Raw genomic sequence first — 15,448 nt, 5'->3', positions numbered from 1 at the left:
GAAAAACTGACCAGCTAGGATTGACACCCTGCTTGAGAAGGGGGTCTCTAATCCAGAGGGAAAGGCTTTCCAAGTAATCCTGGTTTCCTCAAAAGAAAGTATAAAAGGTCTCAAAGTGCACAGAGTAAACAGCCACACAAGCAACACCACAGCTGCCACGCCACACAGAAAACTGGGTGATTGTCTGGAGACAAGGAGGCCATGCACTCCCGGCCCGGAGGAGCAGTGACAGGCATGCTGTGCCCTGCTGCACTCCAGTTCCTGGTTGTCTCTGCTGAGATCTTGCTTCTTTCAGTTTCATTGACTTTTGTTTGGTGTAGAACTGATTTTGTAAACAAGCATGGGAGAAGTGCTGGAGGGTGGATGAAAAGCAATCTGGGGATGTCCTGGCTCCACCTGAGCTTGGCCACGTCTCTGCCTCTCTCTTTCTAAAGTTTCTCTCAAGCAGGGACAGCAACTCCTCTCTGCATCCTGGTGACTCTAACTGGTCATCATTTTCTATGTGCCTTCAGACCCCTCTGAGTGGCATTAAATGAACAAATTGTATCAACATTGCTTTTATCTGCTGTTCATAAGCATTCTCCTTCCTGAGCCCAGGAAACAGCAAGTCCCTGTTATCACCCCAGACTGATCAGCAACTATCACCATGACCACAGCCACAATACCACACAACTAGTCTCTAGGGAGATCCATAATGAACTGTGTGCAGTTAGCAAGTTGCTCGTGTATTTTAAATATGAGGTTTGTTATGTAGAGGAGGTCTGCCTCAGACATGAGCATTTCCCAGGTTCACAATCCGGCTTAACGTGGAGGATCAGGAGCAGCTGCACCAACCTGGTGGTGGGAATGATTGGTCCCAGCCAGCAGCTGAAATCATCTCATCATGAAGGTACTTCCTAAAGTACTTCTGCACTAGTTGTTTGGAGCCTTTGCTGAGTTTGCAAAGTTTATCAAACAGCCAAATTTTAAACTCTTCTGGATGCTTCTTCACATCTGTGTGATAGGTACATGACAAATTCCCAGTCCTATTCATCAGGTTACACCAAAACCTGATTAGGTTTGACTTTCCCAGAGTCCCTACAGCCCACAGCTGCCCCTGACCAACTGCAGACATCTTCAACCTTTCTGAATCACACTCCCTTCAGCTGTCACCGACTTATCAAGCAGCAGCTTGTAACACAAATGCTCCCCTGCCTTATCTATTTGCAGCTTCCCTGTGACACTGCATGGCAGCACCAGCTGGCTGGCCCCAGCTGTGCTCATGGAATACTATGGGGATGGAGAACGGGGGGTGATTCAGCCAGGGTAAAGAGGACATGACCCATGATGGCACAAGGAGAGCAGCCCAGCCCCAAAACACCTATCCCTGATACAGCACAGTGCCCTGCGCCTGCTCCAGGGTATGCAAGCCAGGAGCATGTGAGTACAGCCTTGCCTCACACCCTGGTGCTGGTGGCTCTAAAACACAGGAGCAACCTGTTTTCCTCTCATTGTGCTATTCATTCGCAGCACACGGTGTTTGGGATGAAAGCCCAGCACCACTACACGGAGTGATTCCAGTTTCTCAGCTCTCCCCCTTACCAAAGGTTGGGTGAGCACAGCCCCAAACTACCAAACTACTACTACAACTGGCAGGGACACGTGTACAGCAGCATCTTCCAGAGGAAACACGCTCCTCTGGCTCACGAAACTGCCCCTCTGATGGAGCAGTGAATGCAGCCTCACACACAGCCCAGCAGGCAGGGGATTTGCTTGTGTCCCACGTGCCCAGACAACTCCGCAGTGTGTTTGGAGAAGCTGCCCCACACCAAATGCTCACACTGCAGCCAACGGCTTTGGATGAGACGCTGACTCCAGGGACTACTGACAGATGAGAAGGCAGCAGTCTTTATTCCCATCAGCATCTGTCCTAAGTGAATGTGCACTCTCATCATAAAGCCTGAAAACTAAATCCATGGGGAAACGTGCACAAAAAGGCTGAACAGATAATCCCATCAGTCCACTTAAATGGGAATCTGAGTCAACAAATCTAATAAACTGGGGTCAGTGGACCACGCAGATGACAGAGGTGCCTCTCACTGCTGCATTATGCCCTGCAGTCCCTTGAGGTCGCACAGGAGTTCACAGCTAGATGTCAGTAGTATATGAGCTTCCCAAAGGGAAGTTCCTGCATGTTACCTGCTGGAAAAGTTGGTTCAGGTTGGCAGCAGCTTTTGCTACAACCAGCCACAGCCAGCTGAGCCCTTTGCTTGGTCAAAATGATGATGTGCTGTCACACATACGCTCCCCATAAGAACGCTGCCTGTCTTTTAGTAACATGTGGCTCCAACAATTCCTTGTCTATTTTTTTCTGGGAAATGATACCTACCTTTGCCATATTACTATCTTTTAATGTCCTCAAAACCCCTTAACATGTAGCTTAAGTCTTTCTTCATTTGCACTTATACTTAGAATGTGTTAGAGTTTTAAAAGGCCATTTTAGTCCAACCCCCCTGCAGTAAGCAGGGACACCTTTAACTAGATCAGATTGCTCAGAGTCCCACCAAGACTGACCTTGAATGTCTCCAGGGATGGGACCTCCAGCACCTCTCTGAGCAACCTGTTCCTGTGTCTCACCACCCTCATAGTGAAAAACATCTTCCTAATCTAAATCTACCCAGCTCTAGTTTAGCACCACTGCCCCCTCATCCTATCACTTAATGCCCTTAAAAACAGTCCTTCCCCAGCTTTCTTGTAGGTTCCTTTTCAGGTACTGGAAGGCTGCAATAATGTCTCACTTGAGCCTTCTCTTCTCCAGGCTGAACAAGCCCAACTCCCTCAGCCTGTCTTTGTAGGAGAGGTGCTTTAGCCCACTGTAGGTAGCCTTGTGGCCCTTGAGTTTGGTTAAAACTGAAATCAATAAAAAAATCAACTTGACTTTCAACTTATGACAGCAGCAGACCTTGCTTAGATAGAAGGTTTTCCAAGCTGTTTGATGCAACAAGACTTCAAACATTTGAGGGATTTGTGACTGAAGAACTGTCCTGACACCTGGAGCTGCTGAGCTGAATTTCACAGCAGGTGCCTGTCTATACCCCAGTCACCCCAACCGATGGGCACGCTTAGCTGGGGGCAAGCCCACACAGGACTCAGGCCCATGTGGCCTCAGTTACAGTGTAATGGCTTATGAAGTAACACAAACCTTCACCTATTACAGGGAGGTCTCACAAGCATTTGTCAAGAGCCTGTATAACTTAACAGGGAGGAGCTTGATCCAGGTTTGATTCTCACTGTCCTTTGTCATTTACAGGTCTGAATTATCCCTTTTTACGTTTGTTGGTAAATTCCCCTCCAGCAAAGCAGAGTTCTGTGCTTTGAAGCCATCTGTCACAACTGGCAGGAGCTCTCTCAAGGGGCACTTCACCACTTAGGTTTAATGGGCAAGTTCTGCCAGTGCCATTTCTCCCTGCTAAGTAATGCTCCTGTCTGACCCGTATCACTGCAGGGGCATCTCTGCACTCAGCAGGGGCAATGTCAAGACTTTCCCTATGCTTTTTTTTTTTTAAGTTGGCTTTGGCTTGTTCTTTCATTGTTGTTGCAGTGTCCTTTACCTCATACCTCACTACTGCAGCTTACAAAGAGCCTGTTTGTCACAGCTAACTGTTTTTCCTTTATCTGGAGCACCACCACTTGCTCTGAACCAGCTCTTCCTGCTGCTGAGGACAGGAAAGGACTTGCACTGGTGACAAAGACAGCAGGAGGTCAGGATACAAACCCAAGCAGCTCCAGTTTTAAAAGCCATGACAACTTTCTGCAAGAAAACAGTTCCAAAACCCACACAACCTGTAACCCATCTCCTTGCACAAACCATCATTTAAGACCCATCTATTCAAGGGAGACTACCCCAGCACCTGTCCTTCAGGGTGGTTTAGCCCATCTGGTTCTGCTTAAAAACACCCTCATGTCTTGGTCATGTGCTTCTCCACGCTTGCACCACTGAACCCACAATTTCATGCTAAAAAGGGTGAAGTAAGTTTGGATTTCCAATCAAATTTCATTCTAAACTATGCTGATTCCCCATTTCTTAGCAGCCCTGTGACTGCTCTGACTGCTTACTACAGAGATGAGAGCTAAAAACTCATGGACAGCAACTAAGGGCACCAAGACCATGGAGAGTAAAGCCAGTGCACGCAGTCCTGCCAGCACACCAACCCAGCACTATCCACCTCTCCTGGCAAAGCAACAAACTGAAACAGGCAAATAGCCAGGTGCAATGAATCTGATCCATGCACAGACACAAAGGACAAGATTCCCTCTCACCTATTAGGTTTATGTGACCTCCTGAATGGCTCTTTGCTCTCCTGACACCAAAATTAGGTTCTTCTTGGATTTTAGCTGCATGGTTTCTCTAGGACAGTTGTCTTTTTCTTGATGGGGAGGTGAGGACAAGAACTGCCTCTATCCTGAGGAAACGGGACCTAGAAAGGGTCAGCAGCACACTTCAGAGCAAAGGAAGCTTTTCAGGACTTCTAAGATGATACCCCTTCCCCTTACTTTCATAGTCTGCTTGGAATAGGAGAGGGATGGAAAAAACATGCTGAATCCCAGAAGGTTCCTAAAATGCATAGATTCACAGAGAGCATGAGAAGATCTGTGCAAGGAGCCTGGTGCCTTCACAAGTAAGTGCCAGCACAGACCTCCTGTGGGACGAACTGCTGCAACTGCTTACAAGAAACACCCTGAAGTTACATCCATTGTAATGAGCATAGAGAATTAAAAGAAAATATGCAGACTCTTATCATTGCCATTCCTTGGCCTCTGAAAGGCTCTGAGGCTTAAGCTATTTTTTCTAGGTTTTCTGGACCTTTACGTGGGTCTTATGAAACCCAGTGACATTCTTTCAGAGAAGAGGGAATGCAGAGAATGCTTTTCTCCCTACTTCAAAAACTGTTCACCTGGCTCACCTTCGCAGGCCTCCTCAGTTCTCCAGATCCTACATTAACTGCACCACACGATTCATTTAACCCCAATGTAGTTACTGGCACCTCAGAGCACTATTGTAGCTACACACATAGGGTGCCATCACACAGCTCTCCAGTGTGAAACAGCAGTTGTCACAGGTAGCAGTTAGAGCCAGAGGAAGACTTACCTTCCTTGGGTTTCACTAACTCAGCTGCCACTCCCACAGCAGAAGAGAGCAGGACTCCAGGGCAGATGCTCTGTGCGGTATGAAAGTCTGCTAGGACATGAAGCACAATCAGGAGGTTTCCAGGCTGAGCAGATTGGTTTTCCACTAAGAGGGAATCATCTCTACACAGGACAGCACAGTCAGGCCCACTCTGCACCAAGGACTCTGCTGGCCCCAGAGCAAACTGCCCCCACCCAGCTCCCACAGGAACAGCTCATCACACACCTTCCCCCATCAACCCCTTCATTTAAAATTCACAGATTCCACAGAGCAGCTTAATTGGCATGTCTTTGCTAGTAAAGCTCTTTTCAGAAGCCTTGGCTGAATAGTTCAGCAACATGGGATAACACCTCAAGCGCAGTAGCCTCTTCTTGTGGCACTTCTAGCACAGCTGGAGCTGTAAGCCTGCTGTCCTCAGCTATACAGCTTTCCATTTACAAACTGTCTTAAAGGTGTTACCACTCTATCTTCTTGTCACAGCCTCCCAGAAAAGTTGATGGCCAGGAGAGCCCTTCAGTGCAAAGTTAGCTGCCTGTATGCAGTCACAGGTGGCTTAAAGTAATCCAGCGGACTGAGAGCAGCAGGTTAGGAGATACCCCAAGGTGTCCTTCTGCGCTACCCTGTAGAGAGCAATGATGTCCAATGAAGGGAGAGTGATGAACAGCTGGGAATATAAATTCCTCAGCTTGCCCAGCTGGATCTGGAAAAGGATGTCTGGCTATAAAGCATCTTTAAACATCATTATAGAGCTGTGTCAACAACTTGGGCTGGTACTGTATTAATTATTAGTTAAAATTCCCCCAGCCTGTATATTGACGCTGTCACAAATACTCTGTAGCTCAGGCTTAAGACTGTTTAAGGTGCAGGCACTTAGGCCGGTTCGTAAAGCACTTTGAACTCTCATGACGCAGTTAAGGACCAAGCCTCACGTCTGTGTGAAACAGCCAGGTTTGCCTTAGCGGCTCCCAGCGTTTGCAAGCTGGAAGCCTGGAAGGCTGGGCCAGGCTCAGCCGCCTTGCAGCACCCGCAGCCCATCATGGGCTCTGCCTTCCCAGACCGCTGCAGACCAGGACAGGAGGGAGAGGAATCCACACCGGCAGAGATGCCTGATGAAAGGGGAAAGCGTGTGCTGTCCTCAGTGAGAGGATCAAGTGGCGATAAGCAGACTCCGGAGGATATGAAGATAGATGTACTCCTCCTCCCCTCTCCCGCAGGGACTTCTCATGGTGGCTCCAGGCCCCTCTTACACTGCACCGTGATGATATGGCACAGCTGAGACCCCATTAACATCACCTCTGCTTCTGAAACTGCCTGGAATACATCGGTACCAGCAAGTCCACTGACCAGAGATTAATGAGCCACTCAGGGTCAGGCTCCTGAGCCTCTAACCAGGCGCATGCTGCTCTGCATCCACCCTGCAAATACTGTGAGGGTTTGCAGAACCGAGTAACTCCAAGTACAAGTGGAAAATATTCCAGTTAGGAACAGTAAGTACGTGTGATAGGCATGAAGGCACAGAGCCCAGGCTTCATTAAGGTAGTTTTTATATTTCGAAAAGCAATATTAAAAAACACTGGAAAATGCAAGATAAATGTAACAGTTGCTTCTACAAGTTTTAACCTTGTATTGCTTGGCCATTTTGACATATAAATTATTGCTTACTAGCTCTCATAAATACACAACACGATAATATGTACAGAGGCAGACAAGCATGGAATCAAAGGAAAACACCGGCAACATTGATTCTGGTAAATCAGATTATTTCATACATACCAGGTCTCTTAATGGTGGATAACTACTAGCTGTAGTCCCTGAGAAGTTAGGTAAATACCTTGATTTGGGCTTTTCTATTTTATTACTTTTAACATAAGCTGACAGCATTATGGCACTCAGAGAAAATGAACAGGCAGGTCTTCTCACCTCAGCTCATTGTCTTCATCCCAGTATTTCTTAACAGTGTAATAAGATGACAATAAATATGCTATGCAAATAAATATTACTCTGCTAAAATGTTTAGTATTTACATCTTTGTAATTTTACAGCAGTACATGTCTTATTATTTCAGATAACAGATTTTGGGGGGATGGGGGGTTGCCACTGTCATGCAACTGCAATTTATTTCTCAAATGGGGCTGGAATCAAAAGGGTATGTCAGAGAAACATCTAACTTTGATGCAGCAAAATCCCACATCAGAGATACAGAGTGACCCAGCTTCTTCCTTTCTTTTGTCTAATTTTTCCACCTAGCTACTAAAGAAAATACGCAGAGTATTTCACCCCAAGTGTGATTGCGATAGACTGAACTTAGAAGATTCCTGGATTTTATCCTATGTAACATAATTGTGCTATTGAAGGATCTAAAAATAACACAATACCACCAGTGCTGGACCCCATCAGAGGCTGTGTAGCACTCCCCTTCCCCTTCAGAGGGTTTATTTCCCAACCAGCACACCTTCAAACCATTTGCCAGTCTGCAGCCCAGCTCTGCAATGCTTCACGTGTTGAACAAGGGCCTCTGAAGGGCCTTTTTTTTTATTAAGACGGATTAGCTAAAAAATTTGGAGTATTTGCCTTTTTATGGTTGCATCATCTGTATTTTCAATGTGAAATCAATGGGTCCAAGTTGGCCCCTCAGACCTAATTATCCATAGATTCTAATTATACAGGCCACCACAAAAAGTAGTATGTAAAGTTTTAAATATTAGTCTGATTAGCCACAACACAGTTAACAAGGTTATCTGAGCTTAAGTCAGCTGCAAGGGATGGACAATACCTGACTCAGTATAAAGTTACAGTGGTGCAGATTGGCTTCAAAGCACAAAGGTAACTCATCAATTTACTTCAACCAATTTGAACTGGGAGCAAGGAGCCTTCACGGTGGCTTTAGCATGCCTCCAAATCAAAGCCTGAGCATAGAGTCAGCTTTCCACTTCTTTTACATTTATTTCTTTCCCTTTTTCTGTTTCCTTGTCTTTTATTCTCTGGTGTGGCTGCTGCCTCAGCAGCAGTAAATCCCAGAACTACCAGAGAGAAACAGGCCCTCCAAAGGAGCTACGTGTGGACTTGAGCGTTACACCACATGAGCTACAGCATGCAGGCTGGGCTACACACAGGCTCCTAAAAATAATGCCATGGTAAGAAAGATTTCACAAGGGGGAGCTCAAAAACCGGCAAAGCACCCATGTAATGCATCTAGGGTGGGGATTTGGGGAGTGCTGCAGCCAGAGGAAGAACTGCAGTGCCACAATTGTATCTGGCTTGTGTTCTTACACTGCACCAAGGAGTCCACCGCAGCTAGTATCCTCATCTGAACAGTTTTGGTCTGTTTGCACAAAAGAGTTATTTACAATATGTGCAGTCACATCTACAGAAGAACATAGCAAATTTTTACTCCATGGCCAGCAAGAGTTTATTTTTTTTCTTTTTACTGGGTAAAAAGAAGATTTTTTTCTTAAAAAAAAAAAAAAGGAAAAATCATATAGTATTTGATAATAACAAAGTACAAGCAAATACATTTCTGAAACATCTGTTTCCTTTACAATAGATCTATACAATATTTCACAGATGGGAAAACCAAATGCATTCTACAGATTCTCCCACAGACTACTTGTTAAAGCTGCTTTTTTTTTTTTTTTTTAATCCCTTTAAACCAGAGATAACACAATGATGAAAAGCATGCTACTTCAGTATTCCCACATTTCAGTAAAGGAGCATTTTTCTTGGAAGTCTGCCTCACATGGAATGCATACAATAGAGATGGACAAGCAATGCAACATATCCTCCCTGCTCTGCAAAGGGACTGGAACTCTTGATTTGATGTACAAACACGTGCCAGAGAGCACAGCACACCTGCACACTGCCTATGGCATTCACTGGATTATTTCAGGGCAACTTCTTAGCACTGAAAACCAGAGCTGTGGCAAGAATGGTGCTTAGATGTAGGTCAGCTGTAGACAAGACTTTAGAAATGCTGCCTCAGTACATACCCAGAAGTTGTACTTTTTAGCTACATGGAAATTGGCTAGGGGAGGGGTGTGAGTGCAACAGAAGTGGTGAAGGGACCCTGATGCTGAGAGCCCGGTGCATATGCAGGGAATTACACTGGTACCCTGTAAGGTGTACAGTTTTGTTCTTTCAAAGCTAGAAGCGTGTGCAAGTTAGGTGTAATTTTACCTGCTGAAAGAGTATTTCCAGGAGGTGAGTTAGGAATGTAGGTGTATCTAGGCATTGCCTCTGAATAGACACCAAGGAGGGTGTAATCCAAGCTGAAAACAAGGCTCCTACTATAATAATTTGTAACACGTTACTGCAGGAGCTGGTAATGTATCTGAGAACTGAAAAGGAAGAGAACACCACATTTTCAGTGTACAAACAACTGTGTCCATAAACTGCAACCGAAGTGGATTGGCTCTTACAGTGTGTTTTAGAAAGCAGATTCTTACGGGGCTATAACAGCTTGAACCATTTGCTGCTGGCCTCCACATTCCCGCACACTTCTGAGTTTCATCTGATGCGCTGTCTTTTTATATTCCCATTCTTGGTTTTTTTATATTCCCATTCTTGGTTGTCCACACTCATCTCACATAAGATGTTCCAGTGGACTCCAGGGAGCTGCATGGATTGCACAGTATTTTTGGCAACAATACTCCGGCAGCTCTGACTGAGCGTGGTACATAGCGTGGTGAACCGAGAATCAATCCCCTTCCGGCATGTCGCTTGCTGAAATGTTTTGCTGCTGTGACGTGATGTTTCCTTTCATTCTAATACTGGCAGAATCTGCATTGAAAGCTATGCTGGACCAAACAATACTTTCACAGAAACCAAGCTCCTGAGCTCAAAGGACACTGCTCTGCTCCCTCCCATTCTGGCGACGAGCGGCGATGACACCAAGCTTGCCCTGCAATGCTGTGAGCAGCTCCTTTGCTGGCTCTTGCCTGATTTTCCTGCGCATGTTGTGTGAGCTACTGATAAAACTCAGTAAACTGTTCTTATATAGGGAAGCAACATGCTTGGCATAAACATTCACTGAATTCAAAGTGCTGCAGTTACAAGCTTATCTGAAGCTGTGTATGCTCACACTCGCGGCTCTATCCTGTGAGAAAGCTCGAAAAGAGCTTGCTGGTTGTCAATGACGTGCAGGTGATGGACGTATGGCTTCAGCTCATGATGCTCTTTCGAAGGAACTTCATTGCCTGCAAGACAGGAGGAAGGGGGTGGATCAGAAAGCTGTGCCTTGCCTGCTTCTCCATCCTGTGTGTTGCAAAGTCCCTGGTACGCCAACCTGTCAGGTGCTAGACAGTCACAATAAAGATGGCCAGTGATGTAAAGGACTTGCTGTTGAAGTGCAACGCACGAGGTAACAGCAAGATACAGAAATGGGGAGAAGAAAGAAAGGAGGAGGCGATGCTGGGCAGCCAGCATACACAAAGGAGGGACGAGTGGAAGGCAAGCTGAGATTTACTCAGTGCAAGATTTACTCCTGCTGGCAGTACAAGCTGTCCCTCCCCTGTAAGGGTGGTTCAGATTTTCCTTTGTGCAGCTCTGGCAGCACAACAGGACCTTGAGCAGGGGTGGGTGACCCAGCCCATAACTTTTAAACAACCTAAAGACAAGTACTCAAGACAGACAGCCCTAGATAATTTCCCTCAGAGCAGGTGAAAGGTGACAGCAGAGCAGACAGATACCAAAGCTCTTCAAAGCTGCTCTGACAGGCCCCCACGTTTTGATCTGTGATGCTTTTGATTTCTGATCTAGTAACAGAGCCGAGAGTCGGGCTGTCATTTCATGGGAGTTTACATGGGAAGAGGAATTAGCTGCCCAGCAGACACGCCGAGGGGCGGCTTGAGTAGCAGATGTTTTCTGTTACAAGCTTTACGCCCGACGTTGGCTCGTGGGAACTCGGCGGCTGTGAAACCCTCCAGCATGGCTGGCGACCAGCAGAAAGGGCAAAGCTAAGCCCACGCCCACAAGCCCCACCAAGACAGGCAGAGAGACTAACGAGACACGTTTCTCACACGTTGCTGGCTGCTGACAAATGAGCAGAGGTTGGAGAGCTCCGTTCTAGTCCATGTCCTCAAGGAATTTTTAATAACATTACCATAAATTAAAAAAGAATCCCCTCAAAATTCCCTGAACCAATCAGCTTAACTCGCATACTCCCTCCCTTCTCCTTTGTTTCACCATCATCCTTTTCTCCACGCTCCCCAGCTACACGAGCAGCTTTCCAGGAACCAACTATCCTGCTTGTTTCCAAAGGGTGCTGTATGATGTCAGAAAAGTGGGATGTCGATGCAGCCCAGTCTGTGTGTGGCTGCTCCCGGGGCTCCCGGGCAGCTATTTTTAGGAGCAATTTCTGAGCCATTATCTAACTTGAGAAATGTGGGAGAGAGCAGAAGATGTGATAAATTTGTGTCAGGATACAGAGATGACCTTTCTGTTCTGCGGAAATAGGATCCCAGCAGCTGTGCTGAACGTACTGAAAAACATTTGTGTTTCTCATTAACACCTGAAATGTCAAAAGCTTGAATTATGTTATTTTATCAGGCTGCTTCTCCTGGTTTTGGAAATGCTATTATTTGTTTTCAGGATTTAAAGGTATTATTACCATTAAAAAGGCATTTCAGTCTTGCTTGGAACCTGACCAGTTTCTAACGCAGAAAGACTTTGGCCCACAACCTTAATAGACACGATACAGCTCATAAACAATAATAATAATCCTTGCTTAGTTTTGTTTGAACTCGTTCCTACAGTGAGATGCCTGCTGCTCTTAGGTCAATCTCGGAATTGATGCAGTAGAAAGATTCACATTCCTGAGAGCAAAATAAGCCCACTAGAAAAGGAAACTGTCCATAAAGTCCCAATAAATATTCAGTGAATTCATTTCATGCCTAAACGAATTTAAGGGGAAAAAAAAAGTGCCTACAGGGATGTCTGCATAAGCTGCTTTTTAAATGCCAGCTTCACAATAAATCAAGTCTGTGGTAAAATAAAATAACAATCATGTACTTCAAACTACCAGATTATACGATAAATCTCAGGTATTAACCTTGGATTTATGCTGCAAGACTTACAAAACCATTTGGAAAAAAAAAAAGAAAAGAGAGAAAAATGTGATCAAAGATTTGCAGAGAAGCTGCAAAATATTTCACACCACTGAAAAGAACCAATGCTACATTCTATAATGGCAAATATGAGACTGTCTCACCTACAGAGGCATAGTCTGGATTAATCAGTATTTCCTTCAGTATGTAGTTTAACAGAATAAAAAGAAAAGGCATGTCTTCCCTCTCTCTTGTTTCATTTCAAAATGAAACAAGAACCATAATACTGAGCAGCCCTTGTTTAAAAAAAAAAGGAGATTTTACATAGAACAAATATTCAGCAAAGGTCTTAGCAGTACCTATCATTCTCAAAGGTACATGTATTTATATACAAAATTATTGTTGTTGTTGTCACTATTATTGTAATTTTTATCATTGACAATTTTATTGTTACTACTACAAAAAAAGTTCTTCACCGAAAGGGTTATGAGGCACTGGAACAGGCTGCCCAGGGAGGGGGTTGAGTCACCAACTCTGGATGTATTTAAAAGATGGATAGATGAGGTGCTCAGGGATATGGTTTAGAATCGATCTCAAAGGTCTTTTCCAATCTAGGGATTCTGTGATACAACATTACTGTTGTTATTAGTATTATTATTATTGTTGTTGTTATTATTGTCAGAGTCCCTGCTAACAGCTGCTTGAAAATTCAGTTGGAAAAAAAGAAATTATTCCAACTCCTTTTTTTCCCAAGGCTGAAGCACAGTTTTGAACTTCTCTTTGGAAAGAGGTTTTAGCAGCCTGAATAAATGGCACGTTTAGTGGGTTTGGCTTAAAAACTATCCACTTCCTAAAGTAATGGTGCTTTTTTTCCCCCTTCCTGTGTTTCATGTCTCTGCAGAGAATAAGAAATGCTGAGGAGAAAAACAAGGTTTCTCCTATTAAGCAGCAGAACAAAGCAAGCTGCAGTCTTCTGGCATGGTCCCTTAGGTGGAAACCCACCCCCTAAAAAATTAAGTCTTTGGTGCAGCTGAGGCATTCATGACCATTCCCACGAGTGTAGATCCTCCAGTGTCTAAAGCAGGCGGAGCTCTATTTCCAGGCTTCTCCTAGCAGAGGGACTAAGACAACCCCCTCTTTTCCACCTCCACAGCTACTTTCACGAAACCCATGGGATCTCAGCACCTTCAAGACTTCTAACATTTTGGGAAATGTCCTAAAGAACCCAAACTAAGCAAACAATTGCACTTGGTGAAAAGCCAAGTGGAAAGCTGTGGTGATGAATACCATCTTTTATCTACTGGAAGCCAAGACAGCTGTGAATCCATTACCAAAGCACAGACTAGCAGGAGACTGAGGTAACTTGGTTATAGCTGGGAAAGTGAGAAACAGCAGCGTACATCAGAGGCCTCCATTATGAAGTGCAGCTGGCATGGGTCTTACACAGTATTTTGAAGAGGTGGTAGTTTTTGCAGGGAAAGAATCTATAAAAAATTTGGAAGCTGTTTCTACAAATGTTTTGTAAAGTCAAACTCCAGCCATCTGTGGTTTCTGCTATGCTGACCTTCCAACAATGACACCCCCTCCTCTTGCCAATCAATTAAATAATTGTTGGCCACATTCTGCTGCCACAGTAAACCTGAACAAGCAGAAAGCAAGCAGGAAAGACCCCAAAAAATCCTCAAAGCAGTAGAAAGGCAAACTAAGTAGCAAGTTTTGTCTACTCACCAAACTGGTTATTTCTGCAATGTCTTAATGACCGAACAGTATCTGCAATCATATGCTGCAAAGAGAAGATATAAAAAGATCAGTGCAAAAATCTGAGATGGATTCTGTCATTAAAAAAAACAGAAAAAAAATCTCCTTGCCCTACACTGTACCACAAAAAGCAGCTGGAGCAAGGTAGAAAATAAAGACAACAGGAGAGACACTGTTCTTTGTCTTAGTGATAACACATGATGGTGATAATACAGGCTTAGTCTACAAGATCCTTATTGATATTCCACAGATTAAATGAGAACAACTCCCTAAGAGCCTGTGGGAAGGGAAAGACAGACAAACAATTGCTTATTTTTGTTCCTGTGACTTTTATTAAACTGAAAGCCTACAGCAGGGAGATGCTGTGGACTGGTTGCGTGCTTCTGGGTTCAACCCCCAGCTTAGTGCATAACCCAGGACATTCAGTAGTCTGTAATCTCTTCTCCTGTTTCCACATGATGTCTAATTAGACTGTAAGTCCCCCCCTTTGTGACAGTCTACACCTTAATGTGTATTTGTATAGTGCCCAGTACAATCAGGCACCAGTATTAACTGGGCAGTTTTCCACAGTCTGATCACCAACGCAGAAAAACCAGCCTAAGTGCTGCAGGACAAGCACCTGGGCATCTCCACTGACAGGTACCACATAAGACTATACTGTAGGCACACTACTTTAAGAAAAGTTTGCACTAATATTGGACTTTCACTTAGATTAAGCAGAGGAAATGAAAGGTTTATGTTAGGTTTCCCATTCAAGCTTGGGTCTTCAGTTTATCAAAACTGGGATTGTTCACTATGAAACCATGGAGTATGTTCATCTTCACTAGATCTTGCCTATAAAGTTCTTGAGGCATTACTCTTTTCTTCTTTATTTGACTGCTCCTGCAGCAACTCTTCACCAAACCTAGTTAGTTGATTTACACAAATTGCAGTTAGCAGGAATGATGTAATAGCTCGTGCAAACAGCTGCTCTTCTCACATCTCCCTCAAAAATAATTAGGGGAAGAAAGGATTAACTGTCTTGAGCAGAGTATGTTTAAGACCAGAATGACGCAGAAAGAGCTCATCTCTCAACAGCCTGGGAGTGGCTCACAAGGCTCCTCTGCAGAAAAGCTTATCACAAGAGCACATTTGATCGAAACTTCATATTCCCTTCACCAGTCAATCAAAATAATTTTTCTTGTTTCCTCACTGTGCTTCGTTTGCCATGAAATCATGCACTCTCTCATGCTGATGTCCTTGCACTGATTATAATGACGTTCTAATGAGATGATCTAGATTTCATGATCATCAGCGCGAGTGCTGGGAGAGCTACAACTTCTACCAGTGCTGCTGCTGCTACCCTCTGCGTTTGGTTTAGAGGAGTAAGAGACACCCTACAGTCACACACACTGTCATTCTTTGTCCTTTAGAGTCGGTGTGGAGATCCATCCCATGATCAGCTTCTGAAGGTGGTGCTCTGGTAACGGAAGAACCCCTTTGG

The 15,448-nt window shown here is 44.7% G+C and overlaps 1 protein-coding gene across 1 annotated transcript in view; it reads right to left on the bottom strand.

The window, feature by feature from the left end:
* Positions 1-9,726: 9,726 nt before the first annotated feature.
* Positions 9,727-15,448, bottom strand: part of RAPGEF5 (Rap guanine nucleotide exchange factor 5) — a gene marked incomplete at its 5' end in the record, with an annotated part of 154,282 nt that continues 148,560 nt past the window's right edge. The window contains 2 exons of the mRNA XM_084280501.1: positions 9,727-10,359; positions 13,936-13,990. Coding sequence (XP_084136627.1) covers positions 10,241-10,359; positions 13,936-13,990 — 174 coding nt within the window. The 3' untranslated portion in view covers positions 9,727-10,240. The remainder of the gene's footprint in view (positions 10,360-13,935; positions 13,991-15,448) is intronic.

Source organism: Gallinula chloropus, assembly GCF_964237585.1.
Source record: "Gallinula chloropus genome assembly, chromosome: 2".
NCBI classification, from domain to species: domain Eukaryota; kingdom Metazoa; phylum Chordata; class Aves; order Gruiformes; family Rallidae; genus Gallinula; species Gallinula chloropus.
This window is presented reverse-complemented; position numbering and strand designations above follow the sequence as displayed.